Source organism: Pan paniscus, chromosome 6, assembly GCF_029289425.2.
Source record: "Pan paniscus chromosome 6, NHGRI_mPanPan1-v2.0_pri, whole genome shotgun sequence".
NCBI classification, from domain to species: Eukaryota; Metazoa; Chordata; class Mammalia; order Primates; family Hominidae; genus Pan; species Pan paniscus.
In genome coordinates, this window is record NC_073255.2 from 167,434,987 (window position 1) to 167,458,413 (window position 23,427).

The 23,427-nt window shown below is 39.1% G+C and overlaps 1 protein-coding gene across 2 annotated transcripts in view; it reads right to left on the reverse strand.

The window, feature by feature from the left end:
• COPG2 (COPI coat complex subunit gamma 2) overlaps positions 1-23,427 on the reverse strand; it is a 162,587-nt gene that overhangs the window by 109,669 nt on the left and 29,491 nt on the right. For both annotated transcript variants that reach the window (XM_034964992.3, XM_055114877.2), the window contains exon 6: positions 1,401-1,476. In XM_034964992.3, the coding sequence (XP_034820883.1) occupies positions 1,401-1,476 (76 nt within the window). The remainder of the gene's footprint in view (positions 1-1,400; positions 1,477-23,427) is intronic.

Genomic DNA, 23,427 nt, shown 5'->3' on the forward strand with positions numbered 1-23,427 from the left:
GGGAATTATATAATTGCAACAGCTAAGTTTTATCTATCATCTCTGAGCCTAGAAGTTAGGACTGTTTATTTATAAAAGAGATTGGAGATTGCTTTCTTGTGCCCTGTAGGAGTAGTGATGGTGGTAGCGGCTGAATGATCTGTATTTCACAATACTGTTTGGTGGCCAAGAGTGTACTGCATACAAAGAATGACACTGGGTGACCTTCAGTGCTGGCGTTTTCCTAGAGGTGGGACACCCTGACTAGGGAAGTGCTGAGCCACGTGTGGGCCAGCCAGCGGTTGTGGACTGTACTGTGGTGAAGAGGAACAATAAATTTCCCCCACTCCTTAGATCCCCCTTAGGACATAATACTTGATATTGCTTTTAAGGATAGACAAAAAGACAAGCCTTTTCAAATTTTAAAATCATTAGGGATGAGTTGCCAAAAAATTTGGATAAGTTTTATCTGGAAGCCAGAAGACATTGTCTCCTCAAGGCTTTTTCTGGCTCTAGGATAAGCTATTGAGATAGAGGAAAAGATGCCAGGCTGAGAAGTTTCATTTAGTATTTTAACAATAATAAAAAAGACATACAAAATCCAAACACTTCTTTTTACAATTCAGATATATATTTTTTTCCAAGTGCAAAATACTCTATGAACTGCATCATTTGCTGTTTATTGTTGATTGTGTAGGAGATGCTTACTATATTGGCAGCAGTGGAAGGCAGATATAAATACAGTATTTTGAGATTTCTTCTGCATTTTAACAAAAAGCCTCCCACATGGCGATGATTATTCTGAAACTTGAGTTCAGCTCACACAGAAGAATAAAGTTTTCAGTTTGTTCAAACTGCTACAAAAAAAAAAATTAGCCAGGTGTGGTGGTGGGTGCCTGAAATCCCAGCTACTCAGGAGGCTGAGGCAGGAGAATTACTTGAACCCGGGAGGCGGAGGTTGCAGTGAGCCAAGATCGTGCCACTGCACTCCAGCCTGGGCGAAAGCACGAGACTCCGACTCAAAAAAGAAAAAGAAAAAAAATCTGCTGTTGAATTCTTAAAGCTGCCCAATTTCTTGCCCTGGTGTCTACCTATAAGCTTCACCTCAAATTCTGAGATTTGTGTCCTATAATAAAGCTTTTTAAGATAAATTTGAATGGGTTTTTGTTTCCTGCAAGCAATGTACCCTCACTACAACAGTTCAAGGGGGCAAATAAAGAGAGAAAATGGACTAACATAAATAAAGGAAAAAAATCTGAAGAAAAAAGAAAGCCTGGAGCCACAAAAGCCTTTCTGGTGATCATGTTTCTCTTATACTGAAAATTCACAAAGTCAGACTAGGAAATCCTACTAAATCTACATGGCCACCTGCAGATAAACATAGTGTTCCATTTGGTAACTCAGTGAAACAGATAACTTACATCGGTGATCCTGCAGAGAGCTCTGATGGCCGGGCCTCGGTATACATCTTCTTTTCCAGTCATGTCTTTAGTCAGACTAAGAAAAATCAAATTGGTTAACATAAGATCAATTAAAATCTCTCCCATGGAGCTCACCCCTAGCCAATTTCCAATTGTCCCATAATTATCTTAATGCAGCTACTAATTCAACAAATATTTATGGAGCATATTCTTTGTATATGTGCTAAGACCACTGCGTAGAAGACTGTTCTAATTCAAGAATAAAGCAATGAGCAAAATTAGTAAAAAGCAAAAAGTCCTTTGCCTTCATGGAACTTATCATTCTGGGAGGAAGAAAGATAATCACGTAAACAAAACAACCCCTTCCCCATAATTTTAGATACTGATAATTTGCATAAAAGATAAACTAAGGACAATGGTATAAAGAGTCCTAGTCTGACATACCCCCAAATCCTAAAATCCCATCAGACTAGACATAACTTTTAAAAATAAATTAACAAAAATAATTAACTCAAGAGGTATCTCTCTTTGGCATGGCTTTCTAAAATTATCAATGGCTTCAGACCTTTCTGCTGAGCTTCAAAAACAGGCAGAGGTGTGAACTAGCTACAAAATTCCATGTCCATGCTTTAAAGAGGTTTTTAACCTTTTACCCTCCCTTCTTTAGCTCCCCATGCATTTATACTACTGCTATTAATCTCTCCACTTCCTCAACTCCTTTCACATAATCCAAAATGGTCTACAACTCTGACTCCCTCCATTAGGAAACCAAGAGGAAGAAGTTTTGACTGATAGTCCTTCATTTCTTTTTCAATTAGGAAAGCAATTTGGCCAGGTGTGGTGGCTCATGTCTGTAATCCCAGCACTTCGGGAGGTCAAGGTGGGAGGATCACTTGAGCTCAGGAGTGCAAGACCAGCCTGGGAAACATGGCTAAACCCCGTCTCTACAGATAATACAAAAATTAGACTGGTGTTGTGGGGTGTGCCTGTAGTCTCAGCTACTTGGGAGGTTGAGGTGGGAGGACTGCTTGAACCCAGGAGGCAGAGGTTGCAGTGAGCTGAGATGGCACCACTGTACTCCAACCTGGGTGACAGAGTGAGACCCTGTCTCAAAAAAAAAAAAAAAAAAAAAAAGACTTTTTTTGGAAGTGTCCTGCACTTAAAAAATTTTGTAGCGTGGGCATTTTTCCCTGATGCACTCTTTCTGGCTCTGTCAGATGCAAGCTTGGTTTTCCGGATTTCCAAGAGGATCTATGAACTAGATTCTACTGTCAGCAATGGGGAGCCCTGAACAATACACTCGTTCAGTAATTTAAGTGCCAAGGACTATGAATTTTCCTCTGACCATAGCTTTAGTTGAACTCATAGGTTTTCATCATTAGATTTTAAAAATATTCTGTAATTTCAATTTTTACTTATATACTGTCCCAAAAGTTGAGGTTTTCTTTTTATTTTTCCATTTTGACATATCTGGGTACTATCTGTTCATTTTCTTCTCAAAATAAATGTATCATTTGATTGCATTGTAATGACAGAATAAGTCTCTACTATATTTCCACATTCTAGAATTAACAGGTTTTCAGGGGCTGAATGCTGAATAATTTGTAAGTGTTCCATGAATACTTATAAAGGTGACTTTTCTATTATAAAGGTAAGGTTTTCATAAGTATTAATCAATCTGTATCAAGTATATTATTCATATCTTTTTTACCCTTAGGTTTTTCCTTCTTTTTAAAACAAAGGCTGATACTATTTTGTTTCTATTTACATTTTTTGTGATTTTTGGCTTATGTACTTTGGTGTTACATTAATAAATAATTCATGACAGTTCCTCCTCATTTTGGATAAAGTACCTCATTCTTGTCTCCTTCAAAACTTTTTGCATTTAATTCAATTTTCTAATTATTAATACCTTCACCCAAGCTTCCTTTCAGTAGTGTTTGCCTTATATGCTTTCACCCCTCCTTTTATATTCAAATTTTGCTTTGCCTTGTTTTATATACATCACAATATGTAGCATATAGTTAGCTGTATTTTATTTTTAAACTAATCTGTATTTCTTTTAATAGGCAATGTCTGGTGTTAATTCTATGAATTTGTTTTGTGTTACATCTCTATTTTTAGTACTTTCTTTGTTTCCTATAAGGCAGTGTTATCCAACAGAACTTTTTTCAATGATGGAAAATGTTCCATCATTCAGTATAGTAGCCACAAGCTAAATGTGTCTAATGAGCACTTGAAATATAGCTAGTGTGACTAATGAACTGAATTTTCAATTTTACAAAAGTTCAATTAATGTTCACTATAACAGCCATATGTATCTAATGGCTATCTTATTGGACAATACAGATGTAAGAGTGTCTTTTGTTTTCCTAAGTGAATGTGTTTTCTCTCTGAAATATGGGAGATTTACATTCTAGTTCTTTTTGTCGCTGCCATAAAACTTTAGATAAAAGAGTTAAGCTATGAAAGCAAAAAAATTAATGCACATAAGCTTTCTCCTCTCTCATCTGCCCTCCCGTGTATCTCCAAATTTTTGTTAGTATTATTCTTTTTGTATTATCATGGATTATAACATTTACATTCTATCTTTAATCATAATTTCTATAGTAGTTTAACCCTACTTCTATAATTGAATACATTCAATGCTCACTGGTAATTCATTTCCTGTAGCCCCTCTATTACAGAATTCACTCTTTTGATTTAATATAACTTCAATGCTTAATTTTATTTTCCAAGAAAAGCTCACAGGTGTTATGGTCCCTGAATTCTTTCCAGTGTGGAAGTCTGCTTGTTGTCCCTGTACTTGAATGACAATTCGCTTAGCTGTATTATTCTTGTATCACATGTTCTGTTTCTTAAAACTTTGCAGACACTGTCCCCATTCTTTTCTGACACTGAAAACTGCCATGAATGGCTGAAGTCGGACTTAGTTTTTCTCACTTTTAAATGACTAGCTTTTTCTGCCGGAAGTCTTAAAAATTACTTGTTTCTCTCCACAGTACAAGTTAACCAAGATGCATGTTGGTGTCAGTCATTCTGTTACAATTTTTATTGGAATACAGTATGCTATTTTAATATGTAGATTTATTTTAATACGTAGCTATGTTTTTAAAAGTTCTCTTTTTTAATGTTTTATCTATAAATAGGGTTACTACTTCAGCAATGTCAAAAGTTTTGCCCTCTCATCTCTATTAAATTGCTTAAATTTTTTTCTTTTAGTTCAGCATTTCAATGAGTGTCTGTTAAGTGTCAGACACTGTTCCAGACACTTAGGATACTTTAGCAAGCAAAAGACACAAAGACTCCTGCCCTCAACAAGCATACATTCTGACAGGGAACAATCTAGTAAATATTTCAGGCTTTGCAGGCTATATGACTACCCCACAACCACTTGATTTGGTTGCTGTAACATAAAAACAGCCATACACAATACATACACAACCCTCTGGCCCATAGAGTGGAGCTGGGTGCCACAGGGACTATTCCCAACCCTTGAAACCTAAAAGTTTACCTGATTAAATTTAAAAATTGTCTGGTGCTAGTGACTCTTTTCTTTCCTCTCATTGTCTCCCTTTCTGAATGGGAATGTATATAATTGTTATTCTATGCCTGTCCCACCACAGTATTTTAGCAGCACATAACTTGTTTGCTAGTTTCACAGGTCCATAGATAAAGAGGAATTCTGTCTTGGGATGAATCATACCCAGAAACTCACCTATACTGGAGTTAGATGATTAGATTATGAGATTTGGGACTTTTGAGTTATAATATTTAACGAGATTTTAGACCTGAGTTAATGCACTGGGTTTAGATTTTGGAAGATTTGTACAATATGGTGAATGTGTTTTGCATGTAGGATGGATGTAAATCTTTAGGGACCAGACAGAAGCCTGTGGTAAGCTAAACAGCAGCCCCCAAAGACATCAAAGTCCTACTCCCTAGATCCTTAAATGCACTTTATATGGCAAAAGGTACTTTGCAGATGTGATTAAGTTAAAGGCACTGAGATGGGGAAATTATATTGAATTATTTGGGTGAGTCCTAAATGTAATCACAAGTGTCCCCATAAGAGCAAGACAGAGGGAGATTTGACACAGGAAGCATATGTGACAACGAATCAAGAGACTGGAATGATGGGAAGGGGGAGCTAGGATTCGAGGAATGCAGGTAGCCTCAAGAAGCTAGAAAAGGCAAGAAAACAGATTTTGCCCTAGAGCCTGCAGAAGGAACCTGCTCTGCCTATACTTCTGACATCAAACCGGTGAAACTGATTTTAGACTTCTAGCCTCCAGAACTGTAAAAGAATTTGTGTTGTTTTAAGCCACCAGATTTGTTAAGTTACTAAGTTTGTGGTAACTTGTTCCAGCAGCACTGGGAAATCAATGCACAGGAATGGCACATTTATTCTGTAAATATTTTAGACTTTACAGGTTATATGATCTCCTCACAACTACTCAATTCTGTAGCTGCAGCACAAAGGCAGTTATACACAATACATTAAGAAATAGTGTGGCTGTGTTCCAACAAAACTTTCTTTACAGCTGGGCACGGTGCTCACGCCTGTAATCCCAGCATTTTGGGAGGCCAAGGCGGGTGGATCACTTGAGGTCAGGGGTTCAAGACCAGCTTGATCAACATGGTGAAACCTCGTCTCTACTAAAAATATAAAAAACTGGCCGGACGCAGTGGCTCACACCTGTAATCCCAGCACTTTGGGAGGCCGAAGCGGGTGGATCACAAGGTCAGGAGTTCGCGACCAGCCTGGCCAACATAGCGAAACCCCGTCTCTACTAAAAACACAAAAAATTAGCTGGGTATGGCAGCGCACACCTGTAATCCCAGCTACTCGGGAGGCTGAGGTGGGAGAGTCACTGGAACCCAGGAGATGGAGGTTGCAGTGAGCCAAGATCATGCCACTGTACTCCACCCTGGGAGACAGAGCGAGACTCCATCTCAAAAAAAAAAAAAAAAAAAAAGACAACAAAAAAACTTTATTTACATGGTTTTGGCCATGTACCATAGCTTGTCAACCCATGTTCTATACCTCTGTCATAGCTTTGGCTGTCCTGACAGCAAAGGCTTGCATAAAGGTAGTTTATTTAGGAAGGTGTTCAGACGGAGAAGTGAATGACAGGGAAATGAACAGGGAAGGAGGTAAAAACAATATAAAGACCTTTCCTTGAGTGGGTCACTGATGCTGGCAACTGGTTATTTAATGAGCAATCTTCCGAGGAGCCTTATGAAATACATCTCAGAACCACTAACTGTTAGCCCCTGGCTGAATGTTAACCCCAGAGTATTAATTCCCCCATACTTCTGGGGAGTATACACGTGAGCTGCAAGTGAATCTGAGTAGGCAAAAAACACTCAGTGCATACCTGAAGTAAGGCAGTAACAATGCCAGTGAGCTGAGCCCCAAAAGAATTGCTCATGATGCCACAGCTGGAATCAAAGATAAGGCCTGAGACCATGTGAAGTGGCTCAAAAGAGGTGTCCAATACAGTCTACCCTTTCCATCCCTCAAATTTGTTCATGTCCTCCATTAAGTCTAATCTATCACGGAGGCTTCAAGACGGTAGCAATCACTATTTCTACAAAAGACTAAATAAAGGAAGGTGAGTGGAACATAGTTCAATCCTTGCTGCTACAACTAATTCCAAGGCCATAATTGATATTCATCATCTCCTTCCTAAAACCACCCATTCTACATTTCCTTCCTGACTGGCCAGCACTTTATCTGGTTTTGGCTACTTCTCCAATAGTTGACTCAAACCTTTATCCCAAAGGATGTAAGCCCCGTGTTGGGTGCACCCTGATTGAACCACTGATTGTTCTCTACCCCTACCACCACTGTCAGAGGCAAGAAAGCACCAAAATATACTCAAGGGAATACCATGAATTCTAGACAGAGTCCTTTCTGCCACCATTATACAGAAATGATCCTAGCTCCTGACAGGAATCAAGGTCAATGACCTCTATGAGTACGGTAGCACTTTCCTTACCTTCACTAGAATGAAGAATCCAAAGTGACCTCACAGTGATCATCATTCCAAATATGCAAACTGGCTCAGTTTGTGGCCCTGACTTCTCTGACATGGGAGTGTCAGCTGCCTGTGGTTGCCAACGTGTCACTCAGACATATGTAATCCTGAAGTGTGGGGTATTTCTGTGCTAAAGATAATCTTCAACCAACAGGAATCAAGAGCCAATGAGTTAAATGCTTCTGTCTTTTCACACCTGAAAAACACTGGCCCCAGGAACCAGGGTCTCTAATTCACATTTGGGGTACAGATGGGATGCTGTCTTAGTCTATTCCATGGGTCTAATTCTGTACTTTCCATTTGTATCAGACTGTATCTGAAAAACGTAGATCAGTCTGACCAAGGTGACCACATTATAGAGTCACCACACAATTTTATTCCACGGTCTGTTAGTCTGTTCATGTGCCAGTACCATGCTGTTTTAATTGTACACGCCTTAGATTTACTGACTAGTAGAGCTAGCTTCCTCTCCCCTCTACCCAATCCCTCATGGTTTTCCTTTTTCAGTGACTTCCCAGCTATTCTTACATTATATTTTCCACGTGAACTTTAGTACCAACCTGCCTAACTCCCATAATATGGTCTGCTGGTATTTTCATTGGGATTCCATTGAATTTATAAATTAGTTTAGGGAGGAATAAAATTTTTATAACATTGAGTTGGCCTATTAAAAAACAGGCAATAACTCTGGGCATGGTGGTGCATGCTACGGCCCCAGCTACTCAGAAGGCTGAGGTGGGAGGATTGCTTGAGCCAGGAGTTTGAGGACAGCCTGGGCAACATAATGAGACCTTGTCTCAAGGAAAAAAATTGAAAAATAAAACAATTTTTTTTTTCAAAAAACAAGGTATCTTTATATTTAAGTATACTTTGAGTCTTTCAGGAATATCTTAGTCTATTTGGGCTGCTATAACAAAATATTACAGACTAGGTTTCTTATAAACAATAAACATTTATTTTTCATAATTCTGGAGTCTAGGAAGTCCCAGATCAAGATACTGGCAAATCTGGTGACTGGCAAGGTCCTGTTTCGTGGTTCAGATGGCATCTCTTCTAGCTGTGTCTTCACATGGTAGAAGAGACTAGCTAGCTCTCTGCAGTCTTTTCATAAGGGCACTAATTCCAATCCCAAGGGCTCCATCCTCATAATCTAATCACCCCCAAAGGCCTCACTTCCCAACACCATGAACTTGGAGGTTAGGAATTCAAAATACATACTTGGGGGGACACAAACATTCAGACAAGAGTAAGGGGCTTAATATTTTTTCTAAGTTTTGTACATTTATTGTCAAATGTATTCCTAAGTGTTTAATTTTTTTGGTTGTTGTTGTAAATGGGGTTCTGTCTATCTACTATTATGTCCTCTATGTGCTGTTTCTATGAAGACTATTGATTTTTTTTACTTTTTTATTTCAATAGTTTTAGGGGTACAGGTGGTTTTTGGTTACATAGATAAGTTCTTTAGTGGTGATTTCTGAGATTTTAGTGCACCCATCACCCAAGCAGTGTACACAGTACCCAATATGTAGTCTTTTATCCCTCACCCCCTCCTAACCTTCCCCTCTTCCAAGCCCCAAAGTCCATTATGTCATTCTTTTGCCTTTGTGTCCTTGTAGCTTAGCTCCCACCTATAAGTTAAACATATGATACTTGGTTTTCCATTCAAGTTACTTGACTTAGAATAATGGCCTCCAGTTCCATCCAAGTTGCTGCAAAAGACATTCTTTTGTTCCTTTTTATGGCTGTATTCCATGGTGTATATACACACCACATTTTCTTAATCTACTTGTTGACTGATGGGCACTTAGGCTGGTTCCACGTCTTTGCAATTGTGAACTGTGCTGTTATAAACATGCATGTGCATGTGTCTTTTTCATATAATGACTTATTTTCCTTCCAGTAGATACCCAGTAGTGGGATTGCTGGGTCGAATGGCAGTTCTACTTTTAACTCTTTAAAGAATCTCTATACTGTTTTCCATAGTGGTTGTACTAATTTACATTCCCATCAGCAGTGTAACAATGTTCCCTTTTTATCACATCTATGCCAACATCTATTGTTTTTTGACTTTTTAATTACGGCCATTCTGGCAGAAATAAAGTGGTATCTCATTGTGGTTTTAATTTGCTTTTCCCAGATGATTAGTGATGTTGGGCATTTTTTCATATGTTTGTTGGCTGTCTGTATATCTTCTTTTGAGAAATAAGAAGACTATTGATTATTATATATGAATTTTATATCCTGCTGTCCCACTAAATTATTGAGTTCATTTTATTACTGATTATCTAGGGTTCCTAGGTATTCAATCACATCATCTAAAAACAGATAGCTTTACTTCTTTGTTAACTCATTCTTATGTTTCAACTTGGTTTCTCTTGCCTAACTGCATTGCTAAATACCTCCAGCACAATGTTGAATAGCAGTGAAGATAATGAACATCCTTGCTGTGGTTCCTGATCTTAGTGGAAATGCCTCTAGTGTTTCCCCATTAAAAAAAAAAGGGGGGGGTCATTTTTGACAACCTGTATTTGCCTAAAAAATTATCCATTAAATCTAGATTTCAAATTTATTTCAAAGACTACAAATTTGTCTTTTGATTTTTACATTTCTCCTGTTTCTCCCTTGTCATTTATTTTGCATATTTATGCTTTCTCCTTTTTTTTTTTTTACCAACTTAGCTTACGGGTTTATTTATATTGTTAATTTTTTCAAAAATAGGATTTTGATTTAATAATTAGATATGTTTTTCTATTTTTTCCTCATTAATTTCTGTTTTTATCTATACTAATTCCTATCATGTGCTTTCTTTTGAATTACTTTGTTGTTCTTTACCTAGTTTTTTTGAGCTAAGAATTTAATTCACTTTTTATTCCTTCCTTTTCATTGATAAAAGGTATTTACTGCAATGAGTTTTTCTTTGATCACTCCTTTAATTCACCATATAGATTTAATAATTTATTTTTAACTGACACATAATAATTGTATATACCGATGGGGTACACAGTGATGTTTTGATACATAGAATGCATAGTTATCACATCAGGGTAATTAGCACATCCATCTCCTCAAACATTTATCATTTCTTTTACTGGGAACATTCAAAATCCTCTCTGAGCTATTTGAAAATACATAATAAATAACTGTTAACTACAGTCATCTTGCAGTGCTATATAGTCTATAGATTCTGATATGTAGTTATGTAGTGATTTGCCTTTTTTCCCCCAAATTCAGCATGACCATAAATCACAAATGACATCTCCAACCAGAAACATTCCAACCATAAAATAAACCCCTCCCTGACCAGAGACATGCCAGCCCTGAGACAACTTCCCCTCGGGCTGGAGAGATGTCAGCCTCCCGAGTGCCTGCCACCACACCAGGCTAATTTTTTTTTTTTTTTTCTATTTTTTAGTAGAGACAGGGTTTCACTTTGTTAGCCAGGCTGGTCTCGAACGCCTGACCTCATGATCCACCCAACTCGGCCTCCCAAAGTGCTGGGATTACAGGCGTGAGCCACCATGCCTGGCTAATAAATACTCTTAGTCTATAAGAGAGAACGCTCCTGAACGAAATCGGCCAGAAGTCCCTCTCATGTTTATTCTCCAAAATAAACCTATCTTTGACTGTTGAGCTGCTTTTCATGTTTCTTTCCTCTTTCTTTAACTCTTACACTTAGACCTTGAAAGACCCTAAATATCCACCTTTCCTTCCTTTTCCCATTGACACCTGATTGCCAAAAGGCACTTCTTTCTTCCTTTTTGCCTTTTTTCTCCTGGAGAAGTGTATGTTTGGAACACTGTCCCTTTATGTTGTGCTGGTCCTTTTAAATTACACTTGCCCTTTTATGTTGAGTATTTCTCTTTAAATTGTATGTCTAGCCTCTGAGACAGGGTCGCTCTGTTGCCAAGGCTGGAGTGCAGTAGCACGATACTGGCTCATGGCAAACCTCCACCTCCCAGGCTCAAGCAATTCTCTCATCTCAGCCTCCTGAGTAGCTGGGACCACAAGCATGCCCACCATGCCCACGTAATGTACGTATTTTCCTTATTTGGTAGAGATGAGGTTTCACCATGTTGCCCAGGCTTTTCTATTGTGCTTAAATCTTTAAATCAAGTACACTTTGAAATCCGTTTCCTATAGTAAATGCTCTTATCTTCCCCACTAACTTTTTAGTATTTTCTGAATTACAACTGTGGAGTCCTAATCAGGGAAAAGAAGTCAGGCTGGCAGGACCAAGGAAAAGCAAAAAGAGAACGCAGATAAGCTGTAAGTCGGCCTTTCTTCATGGTCTAGGACACATAGCCCTCCTGCACAAATAATTCACAATCTTCCTATGCCCAACTTATCACTAGACCATCAGCTAATAGAAAAATGCAAGTTAGCTAACTGCAACCTTGGCGTTATCAGTACTGCACAAAGCCCTCTTCAGCACAGCAAGAGCACCATCCTATAAAATCCCAGGCAAGCCTTTGTCTCCCTGAAGTCAGCTCCACTCTTGCTGACTGGGCCATTGCACCCTAGCAACATGTTTCCACTTTTTTAAAGAATCCGTCTTTCTTTACCTACACCCGTCTTGGTCAATTCTTTTTACCATCTTCATGACACCAGCCCCAGATAGTCACTACCCACAGCAACAACTTTAATCTTTCTAGTTGTTGTTCCTGCCTGGTGGTTGCTAACCTCCCTCTTCTATCTATCTACAACCTTAGTGGTTGGCCACTGCTTGCCCCAAAGACTTTGGGGATGCGGGGGGTGGGGGGTGTGGTTCAGGGGGCGGGGTGCGGTTCAGGGGAGGGATGAGGAATTACCATACTGGCATTTGTCAGTTTTTCTTTTTACTCAAAGTGGTTTCATACTTTTCAGTATTCTCTGAATCGAAATAACTCTGAGGATGTAGTTTTACCAAGAACAACTGTAGTTGTAAAATTGTTTCTTATCATTTAGGGAGATTTTGAGGCATTGATTAGTATACAGCCTTCATTGTCTTCAAATAACTAGAAGTCCATACATGTCATTCAACTGGTGTGTTTAGACAATCCATTATTAATATAATTACTGATTATGACTGGATTGAAATCTGTGGTCTTGTTAGTTTGTTTTCTGTTTTTGTTTTTGTTGTTGTTTTGCAGGAGACTACAGTTTTATTATTCCTCAAATCAGTCTGTGGTCTGGCTAGTTTTACATTTGTTCCATCTGGTCTTTGTTTCTCTGCCCATCTCCTCTACCCCCGCCCCCTTTCTGCCTGAGTTTGGGTTAACTGAACACTTTTTTCCTTTAATAACTTTGGTACCAACTATTTTTATTATTCCATTTTACTTTCTTTACTAGTTGATTGTTTATACTTCTTTAAATTTTTTTTAGTTGTTGCCCCAGGGTTTATAATTTATATCTTTACTTAATAACTAAGAGTATCACTTCATGGCTAGAATAAGAACCTCTCAAGGGTATATTCCCAATACTTTCCTTCTATTCTTTGTGCAATTGTTCTAATATATTTTATTTTTATATATGCTTTAAACACATTACACTATTTTTTGTTTTAGACATACAGCTATTGTCCAGAATAATTTTTCAAAAAGAAAAAAGTGAATGTGATTTTGCCCTGGCTTGTTTCCAGTGTTCTTTTTGTGTAGCTCCAAGTTTCTGCTTGGTATCATATTCCTTCTATCTGAAGAATATCCTTTAACATTTCTTGCAGAGTAAGACAGCTACCAATAAATTATCAGTTTTTGTTGTGTAAGAAAGTCTTTAGGCTGCGCACAGTGGCTCATCCCAGTAATCCCAGCACTTTGGGAGGCCGAGGCAGGAGGATCACTTGATGCCAGAAGTTCAAGACCAGTCTGAGCATCGTAATGAGACCTCTCTCTACAAAAACAAAAATAAAAAATTAGTCAGGCATAGTAGTGTTCGCCTGTAGTCCTAGCTACTCAGGAGGCTGAGATAGGAAGACTGCTTGAGCACAGGAGTCATGCCACTGCACTCCAACCTGGACAACAGAGCAAGATGCTGTCTCATAAACTAGTAAGTCTTTACTTTTCTATCACCTTTTAAAGATAGTCTCACTGGGTATAAAATTATCAGTTGACACAACATTGTCTTCTAGCTTGCATGTTTTCTGAAAAAAACAGTCTACTATAATCTGTTTCTATCTGTATAATGTTTTGTCCTTTTTTTGGGGGGGTACCTTTAAAATTTTCTTTTTAAATTTTCTTTTTGGCAGTTTCACTGATATGCCTAGAGGTATGTGTATGTGTCCCATGTGGTGTTCTTTGAGCTTTCTGGACATGCATTTTGTTGTCTGTAATTAATTTTGGGGAAAAAAATGGCCATTATTACCTCAAATGCTTTCTCTCTCCTTTCTCCTTCTGGAATTTTATTATTATTATCATTTTTTTTTTGAGACAGAGTTTCACTCTGTCATACAGGCTGGAATGCAGTGGTGTGATCTCGGCTCACTGCAACCTCTGCCTCCCGGGTTCAAGCAATTCTCCTGCCTCAGCCTCCCGAGTAACTGGGACTACAGGCACATGCCACCATGCCTGGCTAATTTTTTGTATCTTTAATAGAGAGGGGGTTTTGCCAAGTTGGCCAGGCTGGTCTCAAACTCCTGACCTCAGGTGATCCACCCACCTCGGCCTCCCAAAGTGCTGGGATTACAAGTTTGCGCCACCACGCCTAGCCCTTCTCCTGGAATTCTACATATGCTAGTCTGTTTGATATTCTCTCAGCTCTTGGAATTCTTTTTTAGGAAGTCTTCTTGTGTGTCAGTTTAGGCATTTTTATAGACCTATCTTCAGGTACATTTATTCTTTCTTTGGCTGTGTTAAGTCTACAAATGAATCTGAAAGCAATCTTCATCTCTGCTACTGTTTTTAATTACTAGCATTTTGTTTCTTTCTTTCCTTTCCTTTTTTTTTTTTCAGACAGAGTTTCGCTCTTGTCGCCCAGGCTGTAGTGCAATGGCGCAATCTCGGCTCACTGCAACCTCTGCCTCCCGGGTTCAAGTGATTCTCTCACCTCAGCCTCCCAAGTAGTGGGATTACAGACACGCGCCACCATGCCTAATTTTTGTATTTTTAGTAGAGATGGGGTTTCACCATGTTGGCCAGGATGGTCTCGATCTCTTGACTTCATGATCCACCTGCCTTGGCCTCCCAAAGTGCTGGGATTACAGGTTTGAGCCACCGCACCCAGCCCCTATTTAGGTCTTATTTAATTTCTATCACCAATGTTTTGTAGTTTTTAGTCTACATATCTTATACATCTTTCATCAGATTCACCCCAAAGTATTTCATATTTTGATGCTACTGTAAACAGGATTAATTGCAACTTACAACTGCTCTTGGCAAGTATATACAACATAATTGATTTTTGCATATTGATCTTGTATTCTGCAAATTTGCTAAGCTCACTTATTACTTCCTGTAGCTTTTGTTGGATTCCACAAATTTTCTACATAGATAATGTCATCAGCAAACAAAGAGTCTCAGTTTTCTTGTTCAAATTGTTTTTCCTTAATAATTTTTCTGTATACTTGCTCTATGTTTTTGAGAGATGAGTACTGAAATTTCCAGCTTTAATTGTGGATCTGTTGATTTCTCCTTTCAATTCTACCAATTTTTGTTTCAAGCACTGTGAAATTCTGTTATTAGCTCCATAAACAATATTACTTTGTCCTCTTGGTAAGTTGACCCCTTTATCCCTAGTAATATTATTTATTCTGGAGTCTACATTATCTGAAGACATACAGCTTCTTGTGATTACAGTTAGCATGGTATATCTTGCTTCATCTTTTTACTTCTAATCTATTTGTTTCTTTATATTTACGGTATGTTTTTATAGGCAGTATAAAGTTGGATTTGGCTTTTTTAAGAAATCCAATCTGAGCTGGGCACAGTGGCTAACGCCTGTAGTTCCAACTACTTGGGAGGACCGCTTGAGCCCAGGGGTTTAAGGATGCAGTGAGCTATCATCATGTCACTGCACTGAGTGACCCCATCTCTTAAAAAAAATCCAATCTAGCCATCTTTCCCTTTTAACTGAGCTGTTTAGAATAGGTGCCTTTAATGTAATTATTGATATGGTTGGGTTGGAGTCTGTCATCTTGCTATTTCTTTTCCATTCATCTCATCTGGTTTTTGTTCCCTTTTCTTTTTCTTTTCTTTTTTTTTTTTTTTTTTGAGATGGAGACTTGCTCTGTCACCCAGGCTGGAGTGCAGTGGCATCATCTGGGCTCACTGCAATCTCCGCCTCCCAGGTTCAAATGATTCTCCGAGTAACTGGGATTACAGGCACGTGCCATCACACCTGGCTAATTTTTGTATTCTTAGTAGAGATGGGGTTTCGCCATGTTGGCCAGGCTGGTCTCCAACTCCTGACCTCAGGCGATCCACCTGCCTCGGTCTCCCAGTGTGCTGGGATTACAGGTGTGAGCCACTGCACCTGGCCTGAATTTTGTTCCCTTTTCTTTTCCTCCCCAACCTTCTTTTGGGTGGAATATATGTTATGATTCTATTTAACTCTTTCGTTGGCTTATTAGCTATAATTCTGCATTGTTATTTTAGTGGTGGCTTTATACAGTAAATCTTTAACCTATTAGATTTTCTTCAAGTGCTAAAACACTTCATAAAGAGGATACAAACTTTATAGTAATAAAGTACCATTTCTCTTCTTTGCCTCATGCTATTTTTGTCACAGATTTTATTTTTACATATGTTATAAACTCCATACTAAATTAAGACTTTTCTTTAAGCAGTCAATTAACTTTTAAAATTACTTAAACAAGGAAAATTTCTTGTTTATCTACTCAGTTTAACATTTCCAGTATTCTTCATTTCTTTGCATAGATCCATATCTTCATTATCATTTTCATCCTGGTGAAAAAAATCCCTTTTATAATTAACGTGACTCTGTCAGAGATAAATTCTTTCAGCGTTTTTTAAGTCTGAAATTGCCTTTTTATCACCTTCACTTTTGAAAGTTATTTTCACTGGAAATCGAATTCTGGATTGACAGTTGTTTTCAGCTGTTGTTGTTTTCTTTAAGTACTATCCATATGTTGTTTTGGTGGGATCAATCTAGTGTCATCTCCCTTCAGCCTGAAAAAACTTCATTTACTATAATATTTACTGTAGAGCAGGTCTGCTGGTGACAAATACCTTTTAGTTTACCTACATCTGAGGAAGTCTTTATTTCACCTTCATTCCTGGAAGATATTTTCAGTGGATATGGTATTCTGAGTCATCACTTCCTTTCTTTCAGCACTTTAAAGTTGGTGTTCCACTGTTTTTAGACTTCCAGATTTTCTGATGAGAAACCCACAGTGATGTGTATATGTAATGAATCATGTTCCTCTTGGTGCTTTCAACAGTTTTCCTCATCTTTGGTGTTCAGCAGTTTCATTAAGTGACTGAGAGCAGAGTCCTTTGAATTTACCTTGTCTAAGTTTCACTTAGTTTCTTGAGTCTGTAAATTTATCTTTCTCCAAATTTGTAAGTTTTCAGTCATTATTTTCTCAAAATTTTTTTTCGCACCAATAATTTTCTCCTCTTCTTCAGGGACTTCAATGTCACAAATGTTAGGCCCTTTGATACAGTCTCACAGGCCAGTGAGGCTGTTTATTTTTGTTTTCTTTTTTCTCTCTCTCTTTTCAGTTGGGATTTATTTCTACTGGTTTATCTTTAAATTCACTAACCTGTTCCTCTGACATCTCCATTCTGCTACTGAGATGAACCAATGTTTTTTTAATTATTATTATACTTTAAGTTCTGGGATACATGTGCGGAACATGCAGGTTTGTTACACAGGTATACATGTGCCATGGTGGTTTGCTGCACCCATCAACCTGTCATCTACATTAGGTACTTCTCCTAATGATATCCCTCCTCTAGCCCCCCACCCCGAGACAGGCCCCGGTGTGTGATGTTCCTCTCCCTCTGTCCATGTGTTCTCACTGTTCAACTCCCACCTATAAGTGAGAACATGCAGTGTTTGGTTTTCTGTTCCTGTGTTAGTCTGCTGAGAATGATGGTTTCCAGCTTTATCCATGTCCCTGCAAAGGACATGAACTCATCCTTTTTTATGGCTGCATAGTATTACATGGTGTATATGTGCCACATTTTCTTTATCCAATCTATCACTGACGGGCATTTGGGCTGGTTCCAAGTGTTTGCTATTGTGAACAGTGCTGCAATAAACATACATGTGCATGTGTCTTTATAGCAGAACGATTTATAATCCTTTGGATATATACCCAGTAATGCGATTACTGGCTCTAAAGGTATTTCTGGTTCTAGATCCTTGAGGAATCACCACACTGTCTTCCACAATGGTTGAACTAATTTACACTCCCACCAACAGTGTAAAGGCATTCCTATTTCTCCACATCCTCTCCAGCATCTGTTGTTTCCTGACTTTTTAATGATCGCCACTCTAAGTGGCATGAGATGGTATCTCATTGTGGTTTTGATTTGCATTTCTCTAATGACCAGTGATGATGAGCTTTATTTCATAATCTCTTCTTTTGAGAAGTGTCTGTTCATATCCTTCACCCACTTTTTGATGGGGTGGTTTTTTTCTTGCAAATTTAAGTTCTTGGTAGATTCTAGATATCAGCCCCTTGTCAGATGGATAGACTGCAAAAATTTTCTCCCATTCTGTAGGTTGCCTGTTCACTCTGATGATAGTTTCTTTCGCTGTGCAGAAGCTCTTTAGTTTAATTAGATCCCATTTGTCTATTTTGGCTTTTGTTGCCATTGCTTTTGGTGTTTTAGTCATGAAGTCTTTGCCCATGCCTATGTTCTGAATGGTATTACCGAGGTTTTCTTCTAGGGTTTTTATGGTTTTAGGTCTTACATTTAAGTCTTTAATCCATTTTGAGTTAATTTTTGTATAAGGTGTAAGAAAGGGATCCAGTTTGAGTTTTCTGCATATAGCTAGCCAGTTTTCCCAACATCATTTATTAAATAGGGAATCCTTTCCCCATTGCTTGTTTTTGTCAGGTTTGTCAAAGATCAGATGGTTGTAAACGTGTGGTGTTATTTCTGAGGCCTCTGTTCTTTTCCGTTGGTCTATGTATCTGTTTTGATACCAGTATCATGCTGTTTTGGTTACTGTATCCTTGTAGTATAGTTTGAAGTCAGGTAGCGTGATGCCTCCAGCTTTGTTCTTTTTGCTTAGGATTGTCTTGGCTATGTGGGATCTTTTTTGGTTCCATATGAAATTTAAAGTAGTTTTTTTCTAATTATGTGAAGAAAGCCAATGGGAGCTTAATGGGGATAGCACTGATTCTACACATTATTTTGGGCAGTATGGCCATTTTCACAGTATTGATTCTTCCTATCCATGAGCATGGAATGTTTTTCCGTTTGTTTGTGTCCTCTCTTATTTCCTTGAGAAGTAGTTTGTAGTTCTCCTTGAAGAGGTCCTTCCCATCCCTTATAAGTTGAATTCCTAGGTATTTTATTCTTTGTAGCAATTGCGAATGGGAGTTCACTCATGATTTGGCTCTCTGTTTGTCTATTATTGATATATAGGAATGCCTGTGATTTTTGCACACTGATTTTGTACCCTGAGACTTTGCTGAAGTTGCTTATCAGCTTAAGGAGATTTCGGGCTGAGATGATGGGGTTTTCCAAATATACAATCATGTCATCTGCAAACAGAGACAATCTGACTTCCTCCTATCTGAATACCTTTATTGCTTTCTCTTGCTTAGTAGCCCTAGCCAGAACTTCCAATAATATGTTGAATAGGAGTGGTGAGAGAGGGCATCCTTGTCTTGTGCCTGTTTTCAAAGGGAATGCTGCCAGCTTTTGCCCATTCAGTATGATATTGGCTGTGGGTTTGTCATAAATAGCTCTTATTATTTTGAGATACGTTCCATCAACATCTAGTTTTTGAGAATTTTTAGCATGAAGGGGTGTTTAATTTTATCAAAGGCCTTTTCTGCATCTATTGAGATAATCATGTGGTTTTTGTCATTGGCTCTGTTTATGTGATGGATTACATTTATTGATTTGTGTATGCTGAACTAGCCTTGCATCCCAGGGATGAAGCCAACTTGATCATACTAGATAAGCTTTTTGATGTGCTGCTGGATTCGGTTTGCCAGTATTTTATTGAGGATTTTCGCATCGATGTTCATCAGGGTTATTGGCCTGAATTTTTCTTTTTTTTGTTGTGTCTCTGCCAGGTTTTGGTATCAGGATGATGCTGGCCTCATAAAATGAGTTAGGGAGGAGTCCCTCTTTTTCTATTGTTTGGAATAGTTTCAGAAGGAATAGTACCAGCTGCTTTTTGTACCTCTTGTAGAATTCGGCTGTGAACCTGTCTGGTCCTGGGCTTTTTTTGGTTGGTAGGCTATTAATTACTGCCACAATTTCAGAACTTGTTATTGGTCTATTCAGGGATTCAACTTCTTCCTGATTTAGTCTCGGGAGGGTGTGTGTGTCCAGGAATTTATCCATTTCTTCTAGGTTTTCTAGTTTATTTGCATAGAGGTGTTTATAGTATTCTGTTATGGTAGTTTGTATTTCTGTGGGATCAGTGGTGATATCTTTTATCATTTTTTATTGTGTCTATTTGATTCTTCTCTCTTCTTTATTAGTCTGGCTAGCAGTCCATCTATTTTGCTAATCTTTTCAAAAAACCAGCTCCTGGATTCATTGATTTTTTGAAGGATTTTTTGTGTCTCTATCTCCTTCAGTTCTGCTCTGCTCTTAGTTATTTCTTGTCTTCTGCTAGCTTTTGAATTTGTTTGCTCTAGCTTCTCTAGTTCTTTTAATTGTGATATTGGGGTGTAGATTTTAGATCTTTCCTGCTTTCTCCTGTGGGCATTTAGTGCTATAAATTTCCCTCTAAACACTGCTTTAGCTGTGTCCCAGAGATTATGTTACGTTGTATCTTTCATCTGATTGGTTTCAAAGAACTTATTTATTTCTGCCTTAATTTCGTTATTTACCCAGTAGTCATTCAGGGGCAGGTTGTTCAGTTTCCATGTAGTTGTATGGTTTGAGTGAGTTTCTTGATCCTGAATTCTAATTGGATTGCACTGTGGTCTGAGCAACTGTTTCTTATGATTTCTGTTCTTTTGCATTTGCTGAGGAGTGTTTTACTTCCAATTATGTGGTCAATTTTAGAATATGTCCAACGTGGTGTGGAGAAGAATGTATATTCCGTTGATTTGGGGTGGAGAGTTCTGTAGATTTCTATTAGGTCTGCTTGATCCAGAGCTGAGTTCAAGTCCTGAATATCCTTGTTAATTTTCTGTCTCGTTGATCTGTCTAATACTGACAGTGGGGTGTTAAAAGACTCCCACTATTATTGTGTGGGAGTCTAGGTCTCTTTGTAGGTCTCTAAGAACTTGCTTTATGAATCTGGGTGCTCCTGCATTGGGTGCATTTATATGTCATATATTTAGGATAGTTAGCTCTTCTCGTTGCATTGATCCCTTTACCATTATGTAATGCCTTTCTTTGTCTCTTTTGATCTTTGTTGGTTTAAAGTCTGTTTTATCAGAGACTAGGATTGCAACCCGTTTTTTTGTTTGTTTGTTTGTTTGTTTTGCTTTCATTTGCTTGGTAAATATTCTTCCATCCCTTTATTTTAAGCCTATGTGTGTCTCTGCATGTGAGATCAGTCTCCTGAATACAGTACACCAATGGATCTTGACTCCTTATCCAATTTGCCAGTCTGTGTCTTTCCACTGGGGCATTTAGCCAGTTTACATTTAAGGTTGATATTGTTATATGTGAATTTGATCCTTTCATTATGATGCTAGCTGGCTATTTTGCCCATTAGTTGATGCAGTTTCTTCATAGTGTCAATGGTCTTTACCATTTGGTATGTTTTTGCAGTGGCTGATACTTGTTTTTCCTTTCCATATTTAGTGCTCCCTTCAGGAGCTCTTGAAAGGCAGGCCTGGTGGTGACATAATCTCTCAGGATTTGCTTCTCTGTAAAGGATTTTATTTCTCCTTCACTTATGAAGGTTAGTTTGTCTGGATATAAAATTCCGGGTTGAAAATTCTTTTCTTTAAGAATGTTGAATATTGGCCCCCACTCTCTTCTGGCTTGTAGGGTTTCTGCAGAGAGATCCACTGTTAGTCTGATGGGCTTCCCTTTGTAAGTAACCCGACCTTTCTCTCTGGCTGCCCTTAACATTTTTTTCTTCATTTCAACGTTGGTGAATCTGACAATTATGTGTTGTGGGGTTGCTCTTCTTGAGGAGTATCTTTGTGATATTCTCTGTATTTCCTGAATTTGAATGTTGGCCTGTCTTGCTAGGTTGGGGAAGTTCTGGATAATATCCTGAAGAGTGTTTTCCAACTTGGTTCCATTCTCCCCATTACTTTCAGGTACGCCAATCAAACATAGGTTTGGTCTTTTGACATAGTCCCATATTTCTTGGAGGCTTTTTTCATTCCTTTTCATTCTTTCTTCTCTCATCTTGTCTTCACACTTTATTTCATTAGATTTATCTTCAATCTCTGATATCCTTTCTTCCACTTGATCAATTTGGCTATTGATACTTGTGTATGCTTCACGATGTTCTCGTGCTGTGTTTTTCAGCTACATCAGGTTATTTATTTTCTTTCTAAGCTGGTTATTCTAGTTAGCAACTCCTCTAACCTTTTTTCAAGGTTCTTAGCCTCCTTACATTGGGTTAGAACATGCTCCGTTAGCTCTGAGGAGTTTGTTATTACCTACCCTCTGAAGCCTACTTCTGCCAATTCGTCAAACTCATTATCTGTCCAGTTTTGTTCCCTTGTTGGCAAGGAGTTGTGATCCTTTGGAGAAGAGGCATTCTGGTTTTTGGAATTTTCAGCCTTTTTGCACTGGTTTTTCCTCAGCTTCGTGGATTTATCTATCTTTGGTCTTTGATGTTGGTGATCTTCAGATGGGGTTTCTGTGTGGACGTCCTTTTTGTTGATGTTGATGCTATTCCTTTCTGTTTGTTAGTTTTCCTTCTAACAGTCAGGACCCTCTGCTGCAGGTCTGCTGGAATTTGCTGGAGGTCCACTCCAGACCCTGTTTGCCTGGGTATCACCAGCAGAGGCCGCAGAACAGCAAAGATTGCCGCCTGTTCCTTCCTCTGGAAGCTTTGTCCCAGAGGGGCTCCTGCCAGATGCCAGCTGGAGCTCTCCTGTATGAGGTGTCTGTTGACCCCTGCTGGGAGGTATCTCCCAGTAAGGAGGCACAGGGGTCAGGGACCCACTTGAGGAGGTAGTCTGACCCTTAGGGGAGCTTGAGCACTGTTCTGGGAGATCTGCTGTCCTCTTCAGAGCCGGCAGGCAGGAACGTTCAAGTCTACTGAAACTGTGCCCACAGCCGCCCCCTCCCCCAGGTGCTCTGTCCCAGGGAGATGGGAGTTTTATCCATAAGCCCCAAACTGGGGCTGCTGCCTTTCTTTCAGAGATGCCCTGCCCAGAGAGGAGGAATCTAGAGAGGCGGTCTGGCTACAGAGGCTTTGCCGAGCTGCAGTGGGTTCCACCCAGTTCAAACTTCTGGGCACCTTTGTTTATACTGTGAGGCGAAAACCACCTACTCAAGCCTCAGTAATGGCAGACACCCCTCCCCCCACACCAAGCTCAAGTATCCCAGGTCAACTTCAGACTGCTGTGCTGGCAGCAAGAATTTCAAGCCAGTGGATCTTAGCTTGCTGGGCTCCGTGGGGGTGGGATCCACTGAGCTAGACCACTTGGCTCCCTGGCTTCAGCCCCCTTTCCAGAAGAGTGAACAGTTCTGTCTCGCTGGCATTCCAGGCGCCACTGAGGTATGAAAAAAAAAACTCCTGCAGCTAGCTCGGTGTCTGCCCAAATGGCCGCCCAGTTTTGTCCTTGAAACCCAGGGCCCTGGTGGCGTAGGCACCAGAGGGAATCTCCTGGTCTGCAGGTTTGAAGACCATGGGAAAAGCGTAGTATCTGGGCTGAAGTGCACCATTCCTCAAGGTACAGTCCCTTATAGCTTCCCTTGGCTAGGGGA